Genomic DNA, 23,267 nt, shown 5'->3' on the forward strand with positions numbered 1-23,267 from the left:
GAATTACTATTCTGGAACAATAGATAATTATATTTAATAAAAAATTATGTATCAATGTTATCATTTTCAGGTGTTTTCAATCCACCAGGGTTTCTACCGGGGCTCTGCCTGGATCGACCGGGGCTCTGCCTGGATCAACCAGGGCCTCTGCCTGGGTCAACCGAGGCTCTTCCAGCGTCATCCGGCAACACCGAGGAAGCTCCGGCATGAATCGTAGCTTCACCTGGGCTCTGCCTGGATGATCCAGAGCGCATCCTGGTGGTTAGTTGGGAACTACCGTATGCTGCGGGGTAAGTGTGACCGCAACAATAATTTCACCCCGGATCATCCCAGTAACTTACTGGGATGGTCCTGGGCTCTGCCGGGAGTAAGTGAGACCGCAGCTATAAAATTATAAAATGGTGAAAGATGTAAATAAAAGCACCAGTGGCCTAAATCGGAGATAACTCAACACATTTTCAGATATTCTAAATAAGATATTTTTTACGCTGAGCATTGGTATGCGCCGAGCATCACGGTCCAACCACTCTACAGTATGAGACAAAAATGCAAAAAATGTAACTAGACACAAGAATATTTTTTGCAATCTATTTTCAATAAAATGTGTTATACAACCTCATTTGTCAACAGTTACAGTACAGTACTGTAGCCTTGTCATATACTACCACTAAAATTTATAGTATTAAATTTCAAGGCTACACTACTGTACTGTAATTGTTGACACATAAGTTTGTATTTCAATTTAAGATTGGTAAAATATGTTTAATACCCTGTACAGTATGCTGCTTTTGAAATAATACAATACATAGGCTGTTTTTGAAAATACAATACCCAAAGAAGGTGTCATCACTATATAAATATTGCTACACATTTATTAATATAATCCTATAATTTATGAAGTTCCATAAATAAATCATATTATATTCCCAGTACTCATGAATACCATTACCATATATTGTACAAGGATATTTTTATCATTTATGATCCAGACTTTTTTTGCTGATGAAAATATTTTGTGTTGTTTTTGTTTGTGATTTTTAGGTCATCCAACATAGTTTACAGTGAAGATTCTCAACATAGTTCATTACAGTTTTAAAAGTTTTTGAATTTTAAATAGATAACCATCCACATGTTGGAGCCATATTCTTCAAGACCACAATGATAGGTAAGTTTTTTACCTGTTTTACTTTAAAAGAGCAGATAATTTACATTGATTGTATTACATATTATGTAAATAATCATCATGAACTGACCATTCTCAACCCTTTTTATCAAATAATGAAAAATGAGATTTCCTGAATTGCAGTTGAAACAAATTTAACTTGTTATCAATTTAACATTTTTAGAGATGATCATGAGATCTTAAAACTATTGTTTTAAAATTTAAAAACTCTGCAGGCCTACTGTAGTAAAAGGAACTAAATTTTAAGTTTAAATTAAGAAATAATGCTGCATTGTGATATATTCAAAATACTCTTTCATTTTTATATATGTATTGGAAAATAATGTTAATATTAAAGTATATACTGTATACATAATTTTCAGGACACATAGATATTTAATCTATTTGCTGGTGAATGTACTAAACTATTGTTGGAAATGAGGCAAAATGTGTGACTGACATCTATGTTCTATTGAGCAGTAAAAAAGAGGATCAATTTGTATTATCTGTACAGTATTGGTCAAGATAAAGAAAAAAATTCATTTGGGTAAGTATGTAATGATTTTATCATATCTATATTTATTCAGTATTCCATATTAAATTTCCTTTATTTGATGAAATAAAAAATGAGGTGTCATCATCACAATACATGTATATAATGTAGATTTAGAATATTTTGATCATGCTAAATGCTACATGATATATATACTTTAATATATTACACAAGAACTTATATGAACCTAATAGCTGTGCAATATCATACAACAATGTACTTGTAGTTTATATCTGTTCAGTCAAATCATCATATACAATTCATTGTTTCATTAAGACTTATTCCAGATTTTTTTTTTCAGGATGGCATGTGAGAAGTCAATGACTTGTCTATGTGTTTGGACAGTATGCCAAAGGTGAATTAGTGAAAAAGCTGAATACTGCAGTGGCAGATTCAATAGTATTTTTACTTGATTGTAAAACAAGTTTTGCAAGTTTATAAATCACTTTCTACTCAATAACTGGAGGCATAAGAGTAAACATGATTGATGTTACCTTGTTTGGCTCAAACCCACAACTGGATGAGAACTTTGCAAGACTAGGTTGCCAAGTACAAAGACATAAGTTAGCTGTCATTTGTGACTTTCCATGTGTTTGCAAGAATATGGGTTTTAATATCTGTAGATGTTTTCTAAATTCAAAATTTCACTGTTCTCATATTTAAAATGTTGAATTCCGCTTAAGCAGGTGCTAGGGGGTTGGGTGGTAACTTACACTTTCCATTACTGTCCATGAACAAACTCAATAAAACCGAGCCTGAAACATTGTCAATTTTGTTGTTCTTGGCATTCTTTGGGGATTCTGTTCGTCTATATTTAATAATTGTTTATAGAAATTATTTCAATTAAAGAATATACTATTTGTTAATTTATTCATATTATACAGTTTAAAAAAGACTGAATATGATTACACAGTCAATATCTGTAACTGAAAATATAGTCAGGAAAATAGTGCAAACTCTGAAAAGACCTTTAAGGTTATTGTGAATAGAGATATTCAATATGGTTTACTTCTATGAAATGCCATTATTATTTTTAATTATACAGTTTTTATGCCACCGCAGCATCAGTGATGCGGGTGGCATATAGCGATTCACCTGTGTGTGTGTTTGTGTGTTATATAGATTATATAGTGAACTTAAAAAATCTTCTTGTGAAAAACCAATAGTCCAATTTCAAAACCAAACTTGACAAGTTGTTCAAGAATTTCATTCCATGCAGAAAATCTGGTTGCCATGGCAACCAAAAGGAATTATAAGGATAAATTTAAAAATCTTCTTGTAAAGACCCACAAGGCCTAGAGCATAGATATTTTGCATAAGGCTTTGTCTGGTAGACCTCTACCAAGATTGTTTAAATTATAGCCCTGGGGTCAAAATTGGGCCCGCCCAGGGGTCATTGATTTTCACTATATGTACATATAGTAAAAACTTAAAAAAACCTTCTTGTCTGAAAATACAAGGCGTTTGGTATATGATATCATCTATATGTACTCTACCAAAGTTTTCAAATTTTGCCTCTAGTGTCAAAATAAGCCCCGCCTGGGGATCATAATTTTTTGTGTCGCCTTGAAAAAGGGGACATTAATAGGGGTTACTTTTGTCGGCGGTGTCGGTGGCGGTGTCCCCTTAAGCTTGTCCGGAGCATAAGTCAGTTATTATAAGTAATTATAAGTAATTGACTTCAAACTTAGTATGCATAGCTTCTTATAATGACCCGAAGTGCAATACACAAGAACTGGTACTCTGCATTTCTAAATTTTTTAGAGTTATTGCCTTAATTAATTTTCATACTTTATTTTTGTCCGGGCCATTTCTCCTAAAGTAAAGTCTATGGACTTGAAATTCATAGGATGATAGATCTCATTAAGAAGAAGTGCAGTGCACAAAAACTGGTACTCTGCACTTTCTTAACCTCTAGCAAGATTGTTCAAATTATAGCCCTGAGGTCAAAATTGGCCCTGCCCCTGGGAATCATTGATTTTCAGTCACTGTGTCATAAAGTAAAAAATTAAAATCTACTTGTCTGAAGGTACTTTTCTGATAATACAATTAGATAGGTAAGTGATCAAATGCATTATGGCAATCTGTATAGACACAAAAAAATTGTGTTCCTACATTAAATTAGTGTCGTGGCTTTGGCATTTTCCTTACAAATGCAATCTTGTTTTGGCATCATTTTTTGTTACCACGGCAACCAAAATATACACTTTTTTGTAATCATTGCAATAAGGAATGTATATGTTTTGCATCGTATTAATAATGTTATGCCACCATGTTACAGCTATGAGTTTTATTGAGGACTTACTTAAGTAATGATATTTTTTATTTAAGTGGCGGCGTGGCCCAGTGGTTAACGCGTCGGCCTAGGTAATCTAAGGATTGCTGACCGCGTGGGTTCAAATTCTGTCAGGGTCAAGTCGTTGTTTCCTTGAGCAAGAAACTTACATTCATTGCTTAGTACTGGTTGGTTCCAGGAACGGATTCTAGAGTGTTTCAAATAAGGCCTTTATAGCTTCCAACACAATCAAACTAAAATAAAATTTGTATAAACCAAGTAATAATATTCACCTTAATCACAGAAAACTTACTGACATTCTGAGAATTTAAGACTTAAGTTTATATTCTGTTATTTAAAACATTTTTAAGGGAAGAATGAAAAATCTTTTTTTTTTCTTTTTTCTGAAAGGTCTTAAATCTGGTTGTCTTTAAATACATTAATTTGGTGATGAATTAATCCATTGTTCAAATGCAATAATGTTGTATTTTGAAGTATTTTTTTAATATTTTTGTTGCCATGGCAACCGATTATTGTTTTATAGTTATTTTATAGTTTTTATATCATTTATTACATATTTTCATACATAGATGAATGATAACTTTATTTTTGTTTATTGTTTATTATTCAAAACTATGGAATAATTTCTAGTTTATATAATTATATACAATAAAAGTTTAAAATGTAATTTTGTTTTTTTATGATGATATCATATAAATTACAATGTTTCGTAAAATACCAAAGTATCTTTAAAAAATTATTGTTTCCAGCTATTCAACAAATGTTGTCTAACCCCAAACTGGTCATAACTCATTTCTGCCTAGAGTCAATTGAAGAGTGCAAACCTGTTTTTTGTAGACGTCTTTATACACTTGACATATCAAATACTAGAGTGCAACCCATTTATGCACATGCATATATATCCAAACTAAATCCTATATAAGAGTGGCAACCCGTTTTAGCACACACCTATATGACCCTAATGGACTCCGTTTAAGAGTGTAACCCGTTTTTGTACACACCTGTATACTCAAAAAAGAGTCTATATTAAGAGTGCAACCCGTTTTTGTTACACATCTATATACACTTGATATTATACAATTTAAGAGTGCAACCCGTTTTTGCACACAGATATATATCTCCTAAAACCAGTTAATAATAACATGTAACCCGTTTTTGTACACATCTATATACACTTGATATATGCACTAAAAGAGTGCAACCCGTTTTTTTGCACACACCTATATACCCGTAGAGATTCAATTAAGAGTGGGAACCCGTTTTTGGTACATACATACATATGTTAAATGGGTTGCAACCCGTTATTGTGCACACCTACATGGCCAAAATAGACTCTACGTAAGAGTGTAACCAGTTTTTGCACACAATAAATACATAGAATTGATTCAATTAAAGAGTGCAATCCGTTTTTGTACACAACTAATAGCCAAAAAAGATTGTACATCAGACATAGGACTGTAACCCGTTTTTTGCACATCACCCATATATCCTAAAGAGATTCAATTAGAGTGTAACCCGTTTTTGCACAAACATTACATACGTTAAATGGATTCAATTTCAGAGTGCAACCCGTTTTTGTACACATCTATCATGACCAAAAAAAGGGTCTACTTAAAGAGTGTAACCCGTTTTCGGCACACATAAACTCATTGCATTGATTGAATTTAAGAGTGCAACTTGCTTTTTGTACACAACTATATAGCCAAGTAAGAGGGTAACCCGTTTTTGCACAGACAATTATAACCGTAAAGAGATTCAATTCAAGTGTGCAACCCGTTTTTTGCACACTTTTAAAATACCATAATTAGATTAGATTTAAGAATGCAACCTTTTAGTACATACATAAACACGTTAACTTAGAAAAAATTAAAGAGTGTAACCCGTTTTGCATACACATTTACAAGCTTGAATGGCTTCATTTTAAGAGTCGAGCCCGTTTTTTGTACGTATCTATACGGCCACAATAATTCTTTATAAGACTCTGTTACCCGTTTTTGCACACACCTACATACCCTAAAAACAATTAATTAACAGTGTAACCTGTTTTGTACACATCTATATATACTTGAAGCAGGCAATTTAAGAGTGCAACCCGTTATTAACACAAGTATAAATACCTTATATGGATTAAATTTAAGAGTGTAACCCGTTTTTGTACAACCTTTATACAGAAGAGATTCAATTCAACAGTGCAACCCGCTTTTCTACACATCTATAACAGTATATAGATTAATTTTAAGAATGCAACCTGTTTTTTGTACATATATAAGCACGTTAATTAGAAATAAATTTAAGAGTGAACCCCGTTTTTGCCAATACATGTATACCTTGAATGGCATCATTTTAAGAGTTCAATCCTTTTTTGTACGCATCTATATAGCCTGATTAGATTCTCTTTATAAGAGTGTTACCCGTTTTTGCAAACGAACTATATACTCTAAAAACAAATAATTTAACAGTGTACCCGTTTTTGTACACATCTATATTCACTTGACATATGCACTTTAAGAATGCAACCCGTTTTTGCACACGTACAGACACCTTATATAGATGAAATTTAAGAGTGCAACCCGTTCTTGTATCCACCTATATAGCCAAACAAATGATTATGTATAAGAGAAAAGACTGTAACCCGTTTTTGCACACACCTATTTACCCGAAAGAGATTCAATTAAGAGTGCAACCCATTTTTGTACACACCTATATAGCCCAAAAATATTGCATATCATACATAGGACTGTAACCCGTTTTTGCACACACCTATTTACCCGAAAGAAAATCAATTAAGAGTGTAACCCGTTTTTGCACAAACATGCAAACGTTAAATGGATTCAATTTCAGGGTGCAACCCGTTTTTGTACACATCTACATGGCCAGAAAAGGGTCTACTTAAGAGTGTAACCCGTTTTCGCACACACACAAATTCATTGCATTGATTCAATTTAAGAGTGCAACATGTTTTTGTACACATATGTATACATTTGATACATACAATTTAAGAGTGTTACCCGTTTTTGTACATACATATATACCCTAATAAGAATCAATTTAAGAGGGCAACCCGTTTTTTGTACACATCTACATGTATATACATTTGATAATTACAATTTAAGAGTGTAACCTGTTTTTGTACACATCTGTATACACTTGTTAATTACAATTTAAGAATGTAACCCGTATTTGGACACATTAATATAGCCTAAAGAGATTCAATTTAACAGTGTAACCCATTTTTCCCCACATCAATATACCCTAGAGATTGAATTTAAGAATGTAAACCGTTTTTGCACACTACCTATATACCCTAATGAGATACAATTTAAGAATGTAACCCGTATTTGTACATATCTATACACATTTGACAAATACAATTTTAAGAGTGTAACCTATTTTCGCACAAAAGATTCCAATTTAAAATGGTAACCCGTATTATCTCTTTATTGATGTGGGCAAAAACGGGTTAATTTCTTAAATTGAATCTCTTAAGGCTATATTGATGTGTGCAAAAACGGGTTACATTCGTAAAATGTAATTATAAATGTATATGGATGTGTACAAAAACGCGTTGCTCTTATAAAATGATTCTTTTAAGGTATATTGATGTGTGCAAAAACTTGTTACACTCTTAAATTGTAATTATTAAATGTATATAGATGTGAACAAAGACGGGTTACATTCTTAATTTGTAATTATCAAATGTATATAGATGTGAACAAAAACGGGTTGCCTCTTAAATTTAATCTCTTTAGGGTTTATATGTATGTACAAAAAACGGGTTACACTCTAAAATTGAATCTCATTAGGGTATAAAGGTATGTGCAAAAACGGGTTACACCCTTAAATTGTATTTGTCAAATGTGTATTTGATGTGTACAAAAACGGGTTACATTCTTAAAGTGAATCTCTTAAGGGTATATAGGTATGTGCAAAAACGGGTTACATTCGTTAATTGAATCCCTTTACGATATATATATGTGTGTGTGTGTACAAAAAAGGGTTACACTGTTAAATTTGTAATTATCAAATGTATATAGATGTGTACAAAAACGGGTTTGCTCTCTAATTTGAATCCCTTCAGGGTATATATGTATGTACAAAAATGGGTTTCACTCTTAAATTCTATTTATGAAATGTACACAGATGTTACAAGTGTACAGGTTACAATCTTCAATTGAATCTCTTTAGGGTATATTGTTCTACGGGCTACACTCTTAAATTGAAAATCTTAAGGGTATATTGATGTGTACAAAAATGGGTTACATTCTTTTATTTTATCTCTATATAAGGTATTTATACGTGTGCAAAAATGGGTTGCACTCATAAATTGTATGTATCAAGTGTATATAGATGTGTACAAAAACGGGTTGCACTTTGAATTGAATCTCTCTACGGTATAAAGGTGTTTGCAAAAAAACGAGTGACACTCTTATATATACTAGTACAATCTTTTTTGGCTATATAGGTGTGAACAAAGACGGATTGCACTCTTAAATTGAATCAATTTAATGTATTTATATGTGCAAAAACGGGTAACACTCTTATGTAGAGTCTATGTTGGCCATGAAGGTGTGTACAAAAACGGGCTGCCCTCTTAAATGTAATCTCTTAAGGGTTTATATGTATGTACAAAAACGGGTAACACTCTGAAATTGAGTCTATGTAGGCCATGAAGGTGTGTACAAAAAACGGGTTGGCCTCTTAAATTTAATCTATTTAGGGTTTATATGTATGTACAAAAACGGGTAACACTCTAAAATTGAGTATATGTTGGCCATGAAGGTGTGTACAAAATCGGTTACACTCTAATAAACAATCTTTTTTGGCTATAAGGTGTGTACAAAAACGGGGTTGTACTCTTAAATTGAATCAATTTAATGTATTTATATGTGCAAAAACGGGTTACACTCTTATGTAGAGTCTACAGTGGCCATGAAGGTGTGTACAAAAACGGGTTGCGCTCTTAAATTTAATCTCTTAAGGGTTTATATGTATGTACAAAAACGGGTTACACTCTAAAATTGAGTCTATGTTGGCCATAAAGGTGTGTACAAAAACGGTTTGCCTCTTAAATTTAATCTCTTTAGGGTTTATATGTATGTACAAAAACGGGTAACACTCTAAAATTGAGTCTATGTTGGCCATGAAGGTGTGTACAAAAAACGGGTTGCAATATTAAATTGTATGTATCAAGTGTATATAGATGTGTACAAAAACAGCTTGCACTCTTTAATTGAATCTCTTTACGGTATAAAGGTGTGTACAAAAACAGGTTGCACTCTTAAATTGAATCAATGTAATGAATTTGTGTGTGTGCGAAAATGGGTTACCGTCTTACGTTGACCCTTATCTGGCCAGGTAGATGTGTACAAAAACGGGTTGCACTCTGAAATTGAATCCATTTAACGTTTGCATGTTTGTGAAAAAACGGGTTGCACTCTTAAATTGAATCGATTCAATGTATTTATGTGTGCAAAAACGGGTTACACTCTTACGTAGAGTCTATTTTGGCCATGAAGGTGTGTACAATAACGGGTTGCACTCTGAAATTGAATCCATTTGATGTGTGTGTGTGTGTGTGTGTGTGTGTGTGTGTGTGTATGTACAAAAACGGGTTACACTCTTAATAAAATATCTTTGGGGTATATAGGTGTGTGCAAAAACGGGTTACAGTCTTATGTTTTATATATAATCTATATAAGGTGTCTGTACGTGTGCAAAAACGGGTTGCATTCTTAAAGTGCATATGTCAAGTGAATATAGATGTGTACAAAAACGGGTTACACTGTTAAATTATTTGTTTTTAGAGTATATAGTTGTTTGCAAAAACGGGTAACACTCTTATAAAGAATCTAATCCGGCTATATAGATGCGTACAAAAAAGGGTTGCACTCTTAAAGTTGAAGCCATTCAAGGTATATATGTATGTGCAAAAACGGGTTACATTCTTAGATCTTAGATACAGGTGTGTACAAAAACGGGTTGCACTCTTAAATTGAATTGATTCAATGTATTTGTGTGCAAAAACGGGTTACACTCTTACGTAGACCCTTATTTGGCCATGTAGATGTGTACAAAAACGAGTTGCACCCTGACATTGAATCCATCGAACGTTTGCATGTTTGTGCAAAAATGGGTTACACTCTTAATTGAATCTCTTTCGGGTAAATAGGTGTGTGCAAAAAAGGGTTACAGTCCTATGTCTGATATGCAATCTTTTTGGGCTATAAAGGTGTGTACAAAAACGGGTTGCACTCTGAAATTGAATCGATTCAATGTATTTATGTGTGCAAAAACGGGTTACACTCTTACGTAGAGTCTACTTTGGCCATGTAGGTGTGTACAATAACGGGTTGCACTCTGAAATTGAACCCATTTAACGTATGTGTGTATGTACAAAAACGGGTTGCACTCTTAATAGAATATCTTTGGGGTATATAGGTGTGTGCAAAAACGGGTTACAGTCTTATCTCTTATACATAATCATTTCTTGGCTATAAAGGTGGGTACAAGAACGGGTTGCAATCTTAAATTTCATCTATATAAGGTGTCTGTACGTGTGCAAAAACGGGTTGCATTCTTAAAGTGCATATGTCAAGTGAATATAGATGTGTACATAAACGGGTTACACTGTTAAATTATTTGTTTTTAGAGTATATAGTTGTTTGCAAAAACGGGTAACACTCTTATAAAGAATCTAATCCGGCTATATAGATGCGTACAAAAACGGGTTGCACTCTTAAATTGAATTGATTCAATGTATTTATGTGTGCAAAAACGGGGTACACTCTTACGTAGACCCTTATCTGGCCATGTAGATGTGTACAAAAACGGGTTGCACCCTGAAATTGAATCCATTTAACGTTTGCATGTTTATGCAAAAACGATTTACAGTTTTAATTGAATCTCTTTCGGGTAAATAGGTGTGTGCAAAAACGGGTTACAGTCCTTTGTCTGATATGCAATCTTTTTGGGCTATAAAGGTGTGTACAAAAACGGATTGCACTCTGAAATTGAATCGATTCAATGTATTTATGTGTGTGCAAAAACGGGTTACACTCTTACGTAGAGTCTACTTTGGCCATGTAGGTGTGTACAAAAACGGGTTGCACTCTGGAATTGAACCCATTTAACGTATGTGTGTATGTACAAAAACGGGTTGCATTCTTAATAGAATATCTTTGGAGGGGTATATAGGTGTGTGCAAAAACGGGTTACCGTCTTATCTCTTATACATAATCATTTTTTTGCTATATAGGTGGGTACAAGAACGGGTTGCACTCTTAAATTTCATCTATATAAGGTGTCTGTACGTGTGCAAAAACGGGTTGCCCATTCTTAAAGTGCATATGTCAAGTGAATATAGATGTGTACAAAAACGGTTACACTGTTAAATTATTTGTTTTTAGAGTATAAAGTTGTTTGCAAAAAACGGGTAACACTCTTATAAAGAATCTAATCCGGCTATAAAGATGCGTACAAAAAAGGGTTGCACTCTTAAAAATGAAGCCATTCAAGGTATATATGTATGTGCAAAAAACGGGTTACATTCTTAGATCTTAGATACAGGTGTGTACAAAAAACGGGTTGCACTCTTAAATTGAACTGATTCAATGTATTTATGTGTGCAAAAACGGGTTACACTCTTACGTAGACCCTTATCTGGCCATGTAGATGTGTACAAAAACGGGTTGCACCCTGAAATTGAATCCATTTAACGTTTGCATGTTTGTGCAAAAACGATTTACACTTTAAATTGAATCTCTTTCGGGTAAATAGGTGTGTGCAAAAACGGGTTACAGTCCTATGTCTGATATGCAATCTTTTTGGGCTATATAGGTGTGTACAAAAACGGGTTGCACTCTAAATTTGAATCGATTCAATGTATTTATGTGTGTAAAAACGGGTTACACTCTTACGTAGAGTCTACTTTGGCCATGTAGGTCTGTACAAAAACGGGTTGCACTCTGGAATTGAACCCATTTAACGTATGTGTGTATGTACAAAAACGGGTTGCATTCTTAATAGAATATCTTTGGAGGGGTATATAGGTGTGTGCAAAAACGGGTTACAGTCTTATCTCTTATACATAATCATTGTTTGGCTATATAGGTGGGTACAAGAACGGGTTGCACTCTTAAATTTCATCTATATAAGGTGTCTGTACGTGTGCAAAAACGGGTTGCATTCTTAAAGTGCATATGTCAAGTGAATATAGATGTGTACAAAAACGGGTTACACTGTTAAATTATTTGTTTTTAGAGTATATAGTTGTTTGCAAAAACGGGTAACACTCTTATAAAGAATCTAATCCGGCTATATAGATGCGTACAAAAAAGGGTTGCACTCTTAAAAATGAAGCCATTCAAGGTATATATGTATGTGCAAAAACGGGTTACATTCTTAGATCTTAGATACAGGTGTGTGCAGAAACGGGTTGCACTCTGAAATTGAATCGATTCAATGTATTTATGTGTGCAAAAACGGGTTACACTCTTATGTAGAGTCTACTTTGGTCACATAGGTGTGTACAATAACGAGTTGCACTCTGAAATTGAACCCATTTAACGTATGTGTGTATGTACAAAAACGGGTTGCACTCTTAATAGAATATCTTTGGGGTATATAGGTGTGTGCAAAAACGGGTTACAGTCTTATGTCTTATACATAATCATTTTTTGGCTATAAAGGTGGATACAAGAACGGGTTGCACTCTTAAATTTGATCTATATAAGGTGTCTGTACGTGTGCAAAAACGGGTTGCATTCTTAAAATGCATATGTCAAGTGAAAATAGATGTGTACAAAGACGGGTTACACTGTTAAATTATTTGTTTTTAGAGTATATAGTTGTTTGCAAAAACGGGTAACACTCTTATAAAGAATCTAATCCGGCTATATAGATGCGTACAAAAAAGGGTTGCACTCTTAAAAATGAAGCCAATGAAGGTATATAAAATTATGTATGTGCAAAAACGGGTTACATTCTTAGATCTTAGATACAGGTGTGTACAAAAACGGGTTGCACTCTTAAATTGAATTGATTCAATGTATTTATGTGTGCAAAAACGGGTTACACTCTTACGTAGACCCTTATCTGGCCATGTAGATGTGTACAAAAACGGGTTGCATTCTTAGATCTTAGATATAGGTGTGTACAAAAACAGGTTGCACTCTTAAATTAAATGAATGATAATGAATATGTGCAGTATCCCTCAAGCCCCTTAGCACCGGCAGGAGCGGTATTCAATTCTCAGTACTTAAGAGTCCCCTGAAAACCTGTAAAATATGACAACACTGAAGTGATGTACGGGCAACTGCTGCCACACACCTAACAGTATTTATGCCTATGCAAACAAAAAAAACAGGTTGCCCTTTTATATTGTATTTATCAAGTTAAACAAAACGGGTTACCCCTTTCAACTGGATATAATTATGGTATTTATTAATTGAATGTACACAAATGGGTTGCACTTTTATATAGAATCTTTTTTCGATATATAGGAATGTTCAAAAACGAGTTGAACTCTAAAATGAATCATATATTGCGATATATAATTAAGCTTGTGCAAAAACGGATTTCACTCCTCAATTGTGTACCATATTTGCTATCCAATAAATATCTATATATATATTACCAAATTTAAACATTTTTCTTTCCAAAACAGATGTGAGAAATACATAAATAATGTTTAAAAAAAGAAATAAAATTTAGACGCTTCTAGGTATTGAACTCACACCCCTAAATGTTCAATTTCAGAACTCTTCATAGCGGAGGTAATGAAATAATAGTTTGTCTAAATAGCAAAGAGATTTTGTTTGAAAATAGTTCGCAAATTTATTGTTTTAAACAATACAAAAATGCAAACAAATGTGTGATTGATCCAACTTTTCAAGTATTAGGTTATCTTAACTAACAGGACTAAAGATGTGCTTCAATTTTTTTATACTGTGAGAATATAATTTATTCTATCATTTTCTTCCGCGCTTCATTACCGTTTGGGCGGAGTTTGCAAAAACGCTCTACACTGTAGTGAGCAAAAACGGGTAGCAAAACAGCCGTCTCCATATAAATTGGCTGTGACTAAAAAAAGGATTGGAGCACCACACTAAATACCGTATTCCGGTATATACCGGACAAGGCGCTTGAATGATAAAATGCTAAAATCTTGTCTTTTTAACCCAACGGAATGAACTTTAATAGTCTAATTCATCATTTCACACCGAATCAAGTACGATAACCAAGGAAAAAATGTAAAAATTCGGCGAAAAAAACGATATTTGTCTATTTTTGTGATCATGATTTCTGCAAGCGTCTAGAGGTACTGCTCCAATCCTGTATTGAGCTAAATCCATATAAATTTCACGGAAAAGGCCGAAAAGTTGGCTTTCGGCAACCGGATGTAAACAAAGAAGATGGCGGCTAATCACAAATCCTCAGACTTTGATCAAAATTGTTATACAGCACTTTTAGGGTTAGCGGAGAGTTACAGAACGGTGTCAAATATAAGACATTGTATCCATTGCTTAAAATCTGTTTTTAATCTCAGTCCGCCACCATCTGTTGAAGCGCGGACACATCTTCAACTTGGAAATCTTTTACTGTCTCATACCAAAAATATTGATCTTGCAAGACAACATTTAGAGAAAGCGGTAACTGTTTTCGATACACATTTTTAAGAGAAATAGATTTAAGGAAAAGTTGCAGTCTTTTGGTACAAGTCAACCGATCTCGAGTTAACATTGAGATGTAGGCACTCAAATTAATATGAAAAAGGCAAAGCTTCAAAGCGAGCTGGTTTACTTTTACCGTGAAATAGTATAAAATAATCGTTCATTTTTATTTTACATTTTCTGTTTTAAAATTGTCTTTCGGTATTTCATACACTGCTTCCATTTATTTTGGTTCCCTGTCCAATTATGGTTCCCATAAAAGTGCGCGGGTGACCAGTCTACACATCTGTTTTCAGTCAGAATTCCTCAGTTTTTATCGTTATTTTTAAAATCGAAAAGTTGGGATGTGTCAATTCAGTACTTCGGACGAAAGTTTTCAAAAGCATCACTTAGCAGGTACTCGCGTTACCGTAAAACTCACTGTGCTAGCTCACTAATATGAAATTAGGCAAAGCCTATGAACGGGGAAGTCGTTAAAAAATTCCTTTCATTCTTTCCGTTTTAAAGGTGCACCTCTTCCATTTTCACTAGGAACACTCGACGTTTATTATTCATCCGAAAAGTTGAGATTTGTTCCGTTATCGGAATACCCCGCCTATTATCATTTAGTTACATTGTAAATAGCGGCGCCCAACTAGAACTGACACTGAAAATTTCATTGATAGGTATAAAATTCTATATATTTTTTAATTGTTTTTTATTTGATTTTTCTTTTAAATATACACATGTAGTCTATAGCCGGGCAAGCCAAAGCCCGGACCCGCTTTGCGGGCCCGGTCTTTGACTTTCCCGTATTACTTCTAAAGGCAGTTGTTAGGCCTAGTCCACAGCGGTCCTGTAATAAAAATATCTGTCATATGTGGCCGGTTGGGACCGGAATATCCGTCCCAAGGAAACCCCGCCCATTGGACAGTAACAAGGCTTTTCGCAAATATACGTCAGATATTTTTTCTTGCATATTCTGCCATATTATTTCATATTTAAAATGGTTTACCTCAATATGATATATGTCATTTCATCCATAACTATTTTCTAACAATAGTGTATGAACTTACAACTTTAATAACAACGGCGAAATGACGTCATCCTAAGCACTTATTTCCCTTCTAAAATGATGTCATTTTAACGCAGTTCATTAAAAAAATGCGTTAAAATAATGTTGTATGGCACACAACGCATCTGGTACCCCCCATGCCAAATGAAATTTCCGGCATGGGTGAAACTCACGGAAACTCCAGTCTGCTATGTAAGAAAATAATATAAAAAATAGGCAAAGCCTATGATACAGGAAGTCATTAAAATTTCCTGTCATTTTTCCAATTTAAAGGTGTCTTTTGGTATTTCATGCACCCCTTCCGTTTTCACTTGGAACATGCGGGGTAGGTCCAGGCTTTGATTACTTCACAATCATGTATATTTAAAAGAAAATACTTAGAATTCAATACATATCAATGAAATTTTCAGTGTCAGTTCTAGTCGGGTGCCACCAACTTCCCCGTTCATAGGCTTTGCCAAATTTCATATAGTATATTTGCTGTTGTTTTTAGCTAACCTGACCACGAAGTGGTCAAGGTGAGGTATAGTGATGGGGCTTTGTCCGGCGTCGTCGTCAACGTGTCAACAATGGGTTGTTAACAGTCTAGCCGTCACAGTTTTGATTGGATCATCATCAAACTTTGTCAGAATGTTTGTCGCAATGAAATACAGGTCAAGTTCGAAGATGGGTCATCTCAGGTCAAAAACTAGGTCACAGGAGCTAAAAATAGAAAAAGCTTGTTAACACTCTAGTGGCTGCAGTTTTGATCCAAATATTCTGGAAATTTGTCAGGAAGGTTGTTTTGATGATTTCTAGGTCAAGTTCAAAGATGGGTCATCTCCAGTCAAAAACTAGGTCACAGGAGCTAAAAATAGAAAAAGCTTGTTAACACTCTAGTGGCTGCAGTTTTGATCCAAATATTCTGGAAATTTGTCAGGAAGGTTGTTTTGATAATTTCTAGGTCAAGTTCGAAGATGGGTCATCTCCGGTCAAAAACTAGGTCACAGGAGCTAAAAATAGAAAAAGCTTGTTAACACTCTAGTGGCTGCAGTTTTCATCCAAATATTCTGGAAATTTGTCAGGAAAATTGTTTTGATGATATTTAAATCAAGTTCGAAGATGGGTCATGTCCGGTCAAAATTTAGGTCACAGGAGCTAAAAATAGAAAAATCTTGATAACACTCTAGTGGCTGCAGTTTTCATCCAAATATTCTGGAAATTTGTCAGGAAGGTTGTTTTGATGATTTCTAAGTCAAGTTCGAAGATGGGTCATCTCCGGTCAAAAACTAGGTCACAGGAGCTAAAAATAGAAAAAGCTTGTTAACATTCTTGTGGCTGCAGTTTTGATTCAAATATTCTGGAAATTTGTCAGGAAGGTTGTTTTGATGATTTCAAGGTCAAGTTCAAAGATGGGTCATCTCCGGTCAAAAACTAGGACACAGGAGCTAAAAATAGAAAAAGCTTGTTAACACTCTAGTGGCTGCAGTTTTGATTCAAATATTCTGGAAATTTTGTCAGGAAGGTTGTTTTGATGATTTCTAGGTCAAGTTCGAAGATGGGTCATCTCCGGTCAAAAACTAGGTCACAGGAGCTAAAAATAGAAAAAGCTTGTAAACACTCTAGTGGCTGCAGTTTTGAACCAAATATTCTGGAAATTTGTCAGGAAGGTTGTTTTGATGATTTCTAGGTCAAGTTCGAAGATTGGTCATGTCCGGTCAAAAACTAGGTCACAGGAGCTAAAAATAGAAAAATCTTTTTAACACTCTAGTGGCTGCAGTTTTGATCCAAATTTCCTGGAAATTGGTCAGGAAGGTTATTTTGATGATTTCTAGGTCAAGTTTGAATATGGGTCGTCTTCGGTCAAAAATTAGGTCACATTGCCCAAATATGGAAAAACCTTTTTAACACACTAGAGGTCACATGTTTGACTCAGTTGTCATCAAACTTGGCCAGGATGCTTGTCTAAGACATTGCTTGGATGCGGTTGATGGGTCAGGTGAGCGATGCAGGGCCATCATGGCCCTCTTGTTTAATTATTTGCCTGTATTTTTTCAATAATGTAGAATGTCAAGCTCCTGTGCCTAGTCTCAATATTTCAACTACAAGACTGACTGACTTTACAAACTTTTAAAACATAGACGTCGGCCAATCGTCTATATAAGAAAAAGCCCTAAAGAGTACAATTTGTTGGGCTATTGCTAGCCATACTTGTACTGCTAGCCAAAAGTTCTAGCTGTACTCGAGTCATACGACTAGCTTATTGACCTTTTCCAAAATCTAGTTAAACACAGTTTTCTGGTACGTCACAGATTTAGCTTTGGAAAATTAGACCAAATAATGTTCATAACACTATTACATGATACTTCTATTTTTCTATCATTATTTTGCAGTTTAAGTTGAAAAAACTTGATGTGTTTAAAAATTATCAATGTTCCTTAAATAATATCTATTTCAAATTTGTTTAAAAAAATTTATTTTTTATAATTAATGTAAATCAATAAAATTAAAAATAGTCGTAGTGGCATCTTCATAATAAATACAAGATATTTTCTGCATAAACTTGTGTATTTACTTTATTTTTTTGTATGGAATTATTCATACAATGGTATTTAATTATTTTCCTACAAAGTAATAACTATTTGAATCTATGATACTGACCAACTTGATTTGCATTTATGTCATTGCTACAAATGTTTGTGTTTATGTTTCAGTATCAATATACATGTATTAAATTTAAAATAATAACTTTCTGTTCATTTATAATTTGTAGTTGTGTAAGTGATAAACCATCATTTCAGCTGTTAAATATTGCAGCATTGCCGCTGTCAACAATAACAAACCTTCTACTTTGGACATTCAATCAGGCACACGTATATACATGTACAAATGTAAACATAATGGTGGCAGATCCATGTTACTCAATTTCCGTTTCTCTAAATAGAAATGCCCAGTCCCTTGAAATTGGAGTTACTGAGAGTCAACTGGATTTTGTGTGCAGTCCACAACTTTTTAGCTCACCTGTCACAAAGTGACATGGTGAGCTTTTGTGATCGCTTTTTGTCCGTCGTCCGTCCGTAAACTTTTACTTTAAACGACATCTCCTCATAAACCACTTAGCCAATTTCATCCAAACTTCACAGGAATGTTCCTTTGGTAGTCAACTTTAAAAATTGTTCAAAGAATTTAATTCCAAGCAGAACTCTGGTTGCCATGGCAACCGAAAGAAAAAACTTAAAATATCTTCTTTTAGAAAACCACAAGAGCTAGAGATTAAATATTTGGCATGAAACATCACCTAGTCAGTGTCTACCAAGTTCAAATAAATGCCCTGGGGTCAAAATTGGCCCCGCCTTGGGGGGTCATTGATTTTCCTTATTTGTATACAGTAAAAACTTAAAATATCTTCTTTTAGAAAACCGTAAGAGCTAGAGCTTAAATATTTGACATGAAACATCAACTAGTCAGTGTCTACCAAGTTTGTTCAAATCAATGTCCTGTGGTCAAAATTGGCCCCGCCCCGGGGGTCATTGATTTTCCTTATTTGTATATAGTAAAAACTTAAAATATCTTCTTTTAGAAAACCCAAAATAGCTAGAGCTTAAATATTAAGCATGAAACATCTTCTAGTGGGTGTCTACCAAGTTTGTTCAAATAAATGCCCTGGGGTTAAAATTGGCCCGGCCTCGGGGGTCATTGATTATATAGTAAAACCTTAAAATATTTTCTTTTAGAAAACCGCAAGAGCTAGAGCTTAAATATTTGGCATGAAACATCACCTAGTCAGTGTCTACCAAGTTTGTACAAATCAATGCCCTGTGGGGTCATTGATTTTCCTTTTTTGTATAGAGTAAAAACTTTAAAAATCTTCTTTTAAAAACCAAAAGAGCTAGGGTATCGATACTAAGCATGAAGCCTTGTGGTCAAAATTGGCCCCTCCAGGGGAGGATCATTGTTTTTTCCTATATGTATGTAGTAAAACTTAAAAAATCTTCTTATTAAAACCCCAAAGAGTTAGAGCTTAGATATTTATCATGAAACATCTTCTAATGGCTGTCTACCAAGTTTGTTCAAATAAAAGTCCCTGGTTTAAAATTGGCATTGGCCCAGGGGCCTATATACAGGTGAGCGATTTCAGGGCCATCATGGCCCTCTTGTTTATTGTTCAAGGGATTTTGAAATTACTTGGCACAAATGTTCACAACAATGGGACCATTTGTCATATGCAACAGCCAGACTCATACCTTCAATATCAAGGACACACTTGAGTACCAAAGCTTAACATGGTCTGTTCTTGGGTATAATTTGTGTGCGGAATATAACTTTTTCATCAATCAAGGAATTTTAAAATAGCTTGGCACAAATGTTTACAATAATAAAACGACATGTCATGCGCAACAACAAACCCTGTAACAGACCATATCCTGTATTGATTTTGTATTTATCACATTTTGTGGCTTTGAAATAGTGATAACAAGTATTATATACAAATGTTTTTCTGTTGACACATACACAGGACTTATTTCATTATATTTCTGTAATAAATTTATTGTTAATTGGTCAAAATTTTGTACTGAAAGATGCATTCCTCAATCTTTTGAAATAGCACAATTTTGTGCTTCATGTAAATCTCCCCTTAGACGGGGGACGTTGGCAACTCTGCACTTTCGATAATATTATAAATATATCACAAAGCAAGTTGTATAATGATGTCCGACCAGACTTGATAACACCACCATATTTTCATCTTGATATCCCAAAATTCATTATTGTTAATGCATGGTTATAAAAATTAATGATTTTCTTATTTCATTTTCAGTGGAGTTTATCATCAAGTGTATCCTTTGTGTATGAGTGTTTTAGTATTAGATTATCATCAGAAATTTTACAGACTTTGTAGTAAATTGTTGTCATGTAAACATACAATATCCAGTATTGTAATAAACCCAATTTTGATTTTAATATATAATTTACATTATGCATAAAATCATGTAAAATTATTTAAGAAATGATTTGTAATTTTGCACATGATGGATCTTTTCAGTTTTTAGCTGTGAAAAATTTTGTCACCACAGATATTAATTTTTCTACATGTTCATATAGAATTTCTTATCTACAATTTACTTAATATTTCTTATACAAGACATTTACCATAGGGTGCATTTGACGTATAGTAATTATGAACAATTGTGAAAGGAAGCTTGAGTAAATAGAAGATTTTTTTACAGAGCAGTGATAAATTTATTCTTTAACTAAGATAAGCTTTCACATCATGATGATGTCAAGTTTGAGGCTGCTAGTGTCCTTGCTGCTATGTATGAAAAACAGGTGAGATTGTTTTTAGTGATTACAAATATCTATTCTCTGCCATTGTATATATAAATCTGTCAGATTTTTAATATTAGGGTTCATCCAGTCTTAAACTTTATTTTGCTGAGTATTATAAAAAGGACTTTTATGCTAGGATAACATGAGTGGAGTAATGAAAATAATGTCTACATTGTGTACAGGAGTTTGCTGTTAAAGGGCACCTTCGTTTAATCATACCATATTTAATCATACCATAATAAAAAGGTTTTACTGTTTTAACATGAGCTTATGCATGAATATTTAGCATAAAATTGTGCTACTTTGAAATTCGACCAGTCCATTGATGACATTAACAAACAATGCTTAATTTAAAGTAGTCAACAGTATTAGAGTGTTGCTTAAACTGATAGCATAGTCTTGTCTTTATTGTAGCAAACATTCAAGTAGTTCAAGGTTTAATATACTATGCTAGTTCTTACATATATGTTATTTCTACTGTTGCAGGGACAGGCTGATCTAGGTAAACCTATATTATGTAAGGCCAAGGACATCTCGCAACAGTCCCCATTCTGGCATTGTAGACTGCTGTTTCAACTAGCTGTATGTAATACATTTCTTTTCTGTATTTGATGCTTAATTATATGTGTTAGATAATTAAATGATTTATTGATAGACATTTATAATTATTTATAGATGTTCAGAAATATCATCTAAAGCAGATATATTTGTAAATTATCTTAAGAAATTTGAAATTAAGCTCATTTTGTGCATGCCATCTTTTAAATGATTGCTTAACATGGAATTTAGTAAGATTCTTTATTTTTTTTCTGGTTTTTTTTTCAAGTTTTTTTAATTGTAATGACATATATTGCAAAATTGGAGCCTTAAATTAAAAAAAATCTATATTAATTAGAATTATTTTTAATGCAATGAAATTTCTTGAATATAGATAATCTGACATGCTTTTTAGCTCGACTATTCGAAGAATATGAGAGCTATTGTAGTCGCCCGGCGTCGGCGTCAGCGTCCGCGTTGGTGTCTGCGTTGGTTAAAGTTTTTTGTAAAGTCAAATATCTCAATCATTACTTGAGATATTGAATTGAAACTTACAATACTTATTTATAGTAACAAGGTACATCAGATTGACAAGTTGGATAACTCTGCCTACAATATTGACAGAATTATGCCCCTTTTTAACTTAGAAATTTTGGTTAAAGTTTTTTGTAAAGTCAAATATCTCAATAATTACTTGAGATATTCAATTGAAACTTACAATACTTATTTATAGTAACAAGGTACATCAGATTGACAAGTGAGATAACTCTGCCTACAATATTGACAGAATTATGCCCCTTTGGAACTTAGAAATTTTGGTTAAAGTTTTTTTGTAAAGTCAAATATCTCAATTATTGCTTGAGATATTCAATTGAAATTTAAAAGACTGTTTTATAGTAACAATGTACATCAGTTTGCAAAATTGCATAACTCTGCCTGCAAAATTTGAAGAATTATTTGCCCCTTTGAAACTTAGAAATTTTGGTTAAAGGTTAAAGGTCTTCAAAGATATTTACTTGAAACTTTACACATGCACTTAGGGTCATAATTGGAGGGTCATAATTGTATGTCACTGACCAAGTTCCATAACTCTATCTTGCATTAAGGCTGATTCATATCCCCTTTTCTACTTAGTCTCTTGGTTAATGTTTACATGCAAGTTTTACATATCTCAATAACTATTAAAGATATTTATTTAAAACTTCACATATGCATTTAGGGTCATAATTGTAGGTCACTGACAAAGATCCATAATTCTATCTTGCATTTAGGCTGATTTTTCTCCCCTTTTTCAACTTAGAAATTCATGGTAAAGTTTTGCTTGTAAGCTGTTATCTCAATTACTACTGAAGGGTTTGTGCCCTTTTTGGGGACAATTTTATGCATTCATAATAATAAAGCAGAGATTTACTTGATAAAACATCTTAATTAGAAGCCTTTGTACCTTTTCTGTCAAATTTATGTATTCATAGGTAATTGCATGTAGTATTATTATACTCAATAAAACAACCTTGTGACATTACCTTCCGAATAGTCAAGCCAATACTGTATAATTAGACTCTCTCTAAGGCCTATAACATGAATTTATTAAAAAAAAATTAGACCTTTTGTGATCTTAAAAAATTTAACATTATCAAGGCTCTTTTACTATCAAGCACTTAGAATAGTCGAGCGTGCTGTCCTACCGA

General features: G+C 33.6%; 1 protein-coding gene and 1 long non-coding RNA gene across 2 annotated transcripts in view; both read left to right on the forward strand.

Moving 5' to 3' along the window:
* The first annotated feature begins 1,040 nt into the window (after positions 1 to 1,040).
* On the forward strand, positions 1,041 to 2,283 carry LOC132728667 (uncharacterized). Its single transcript, XR_009625515.1, has 3 exons — positions 1,041 to 1,165; positions 1,546 to 1,709; positions 2,017 to 2,283. It is a non-coding gene; the product is annotated as an uncharacterized LOC132728667 (long non-coding RNA).
* Positions 2,284 to 14,378: 12,095 nt separating this feature from the next.
* The window catches only part of LOC132728662 (MAU2 chromatid cohesion factor homolog), a 41,250-nt gene continuing 32,361 nt past the window's right edge, over positions 14,379 to 23,267 (forward strand). Inside the window, exons 1-4 of the mRNA XM_060714340.1 lie at positions 14,379 to 14,660; positions 20,534 to 20,551; positions 20,977 to 21,042; positions 21,529 to 21,624. Coding sequence (XP_060570323.1) covers positions 14,424 to 14,660; positions 20,534 to 20,551; positions 20,977 to 21,042; positions 21,529 to 21,624 — 417 coding nt within the window. The 5' untranslated portion in view covers positions 14,379 to 14,423. The remainder of the gene's footprint in view (positions 14,661 to 20,533; positions 20,552 to 20,976; positions 21,043 to 21,528; positions 21,625 to 23,267) is intronic.

Source organism: Ruditapes philippinarum, unplaced genomic scaffold (assembly GCF_026571515.1).
Source record: "Ruditapes philippinarum isolate M1 unplaced genomic scaffold, ASM2657151v2 ctg3806_1_1_1_1, whole genome shotgun sequence".
Taxonomy (NCBI): Eukaryota; Metazoa; Mollusca; class Bivalvia; order Venerida; family Veneridae; genus Ruditapes; species Ruditapes philippinarum.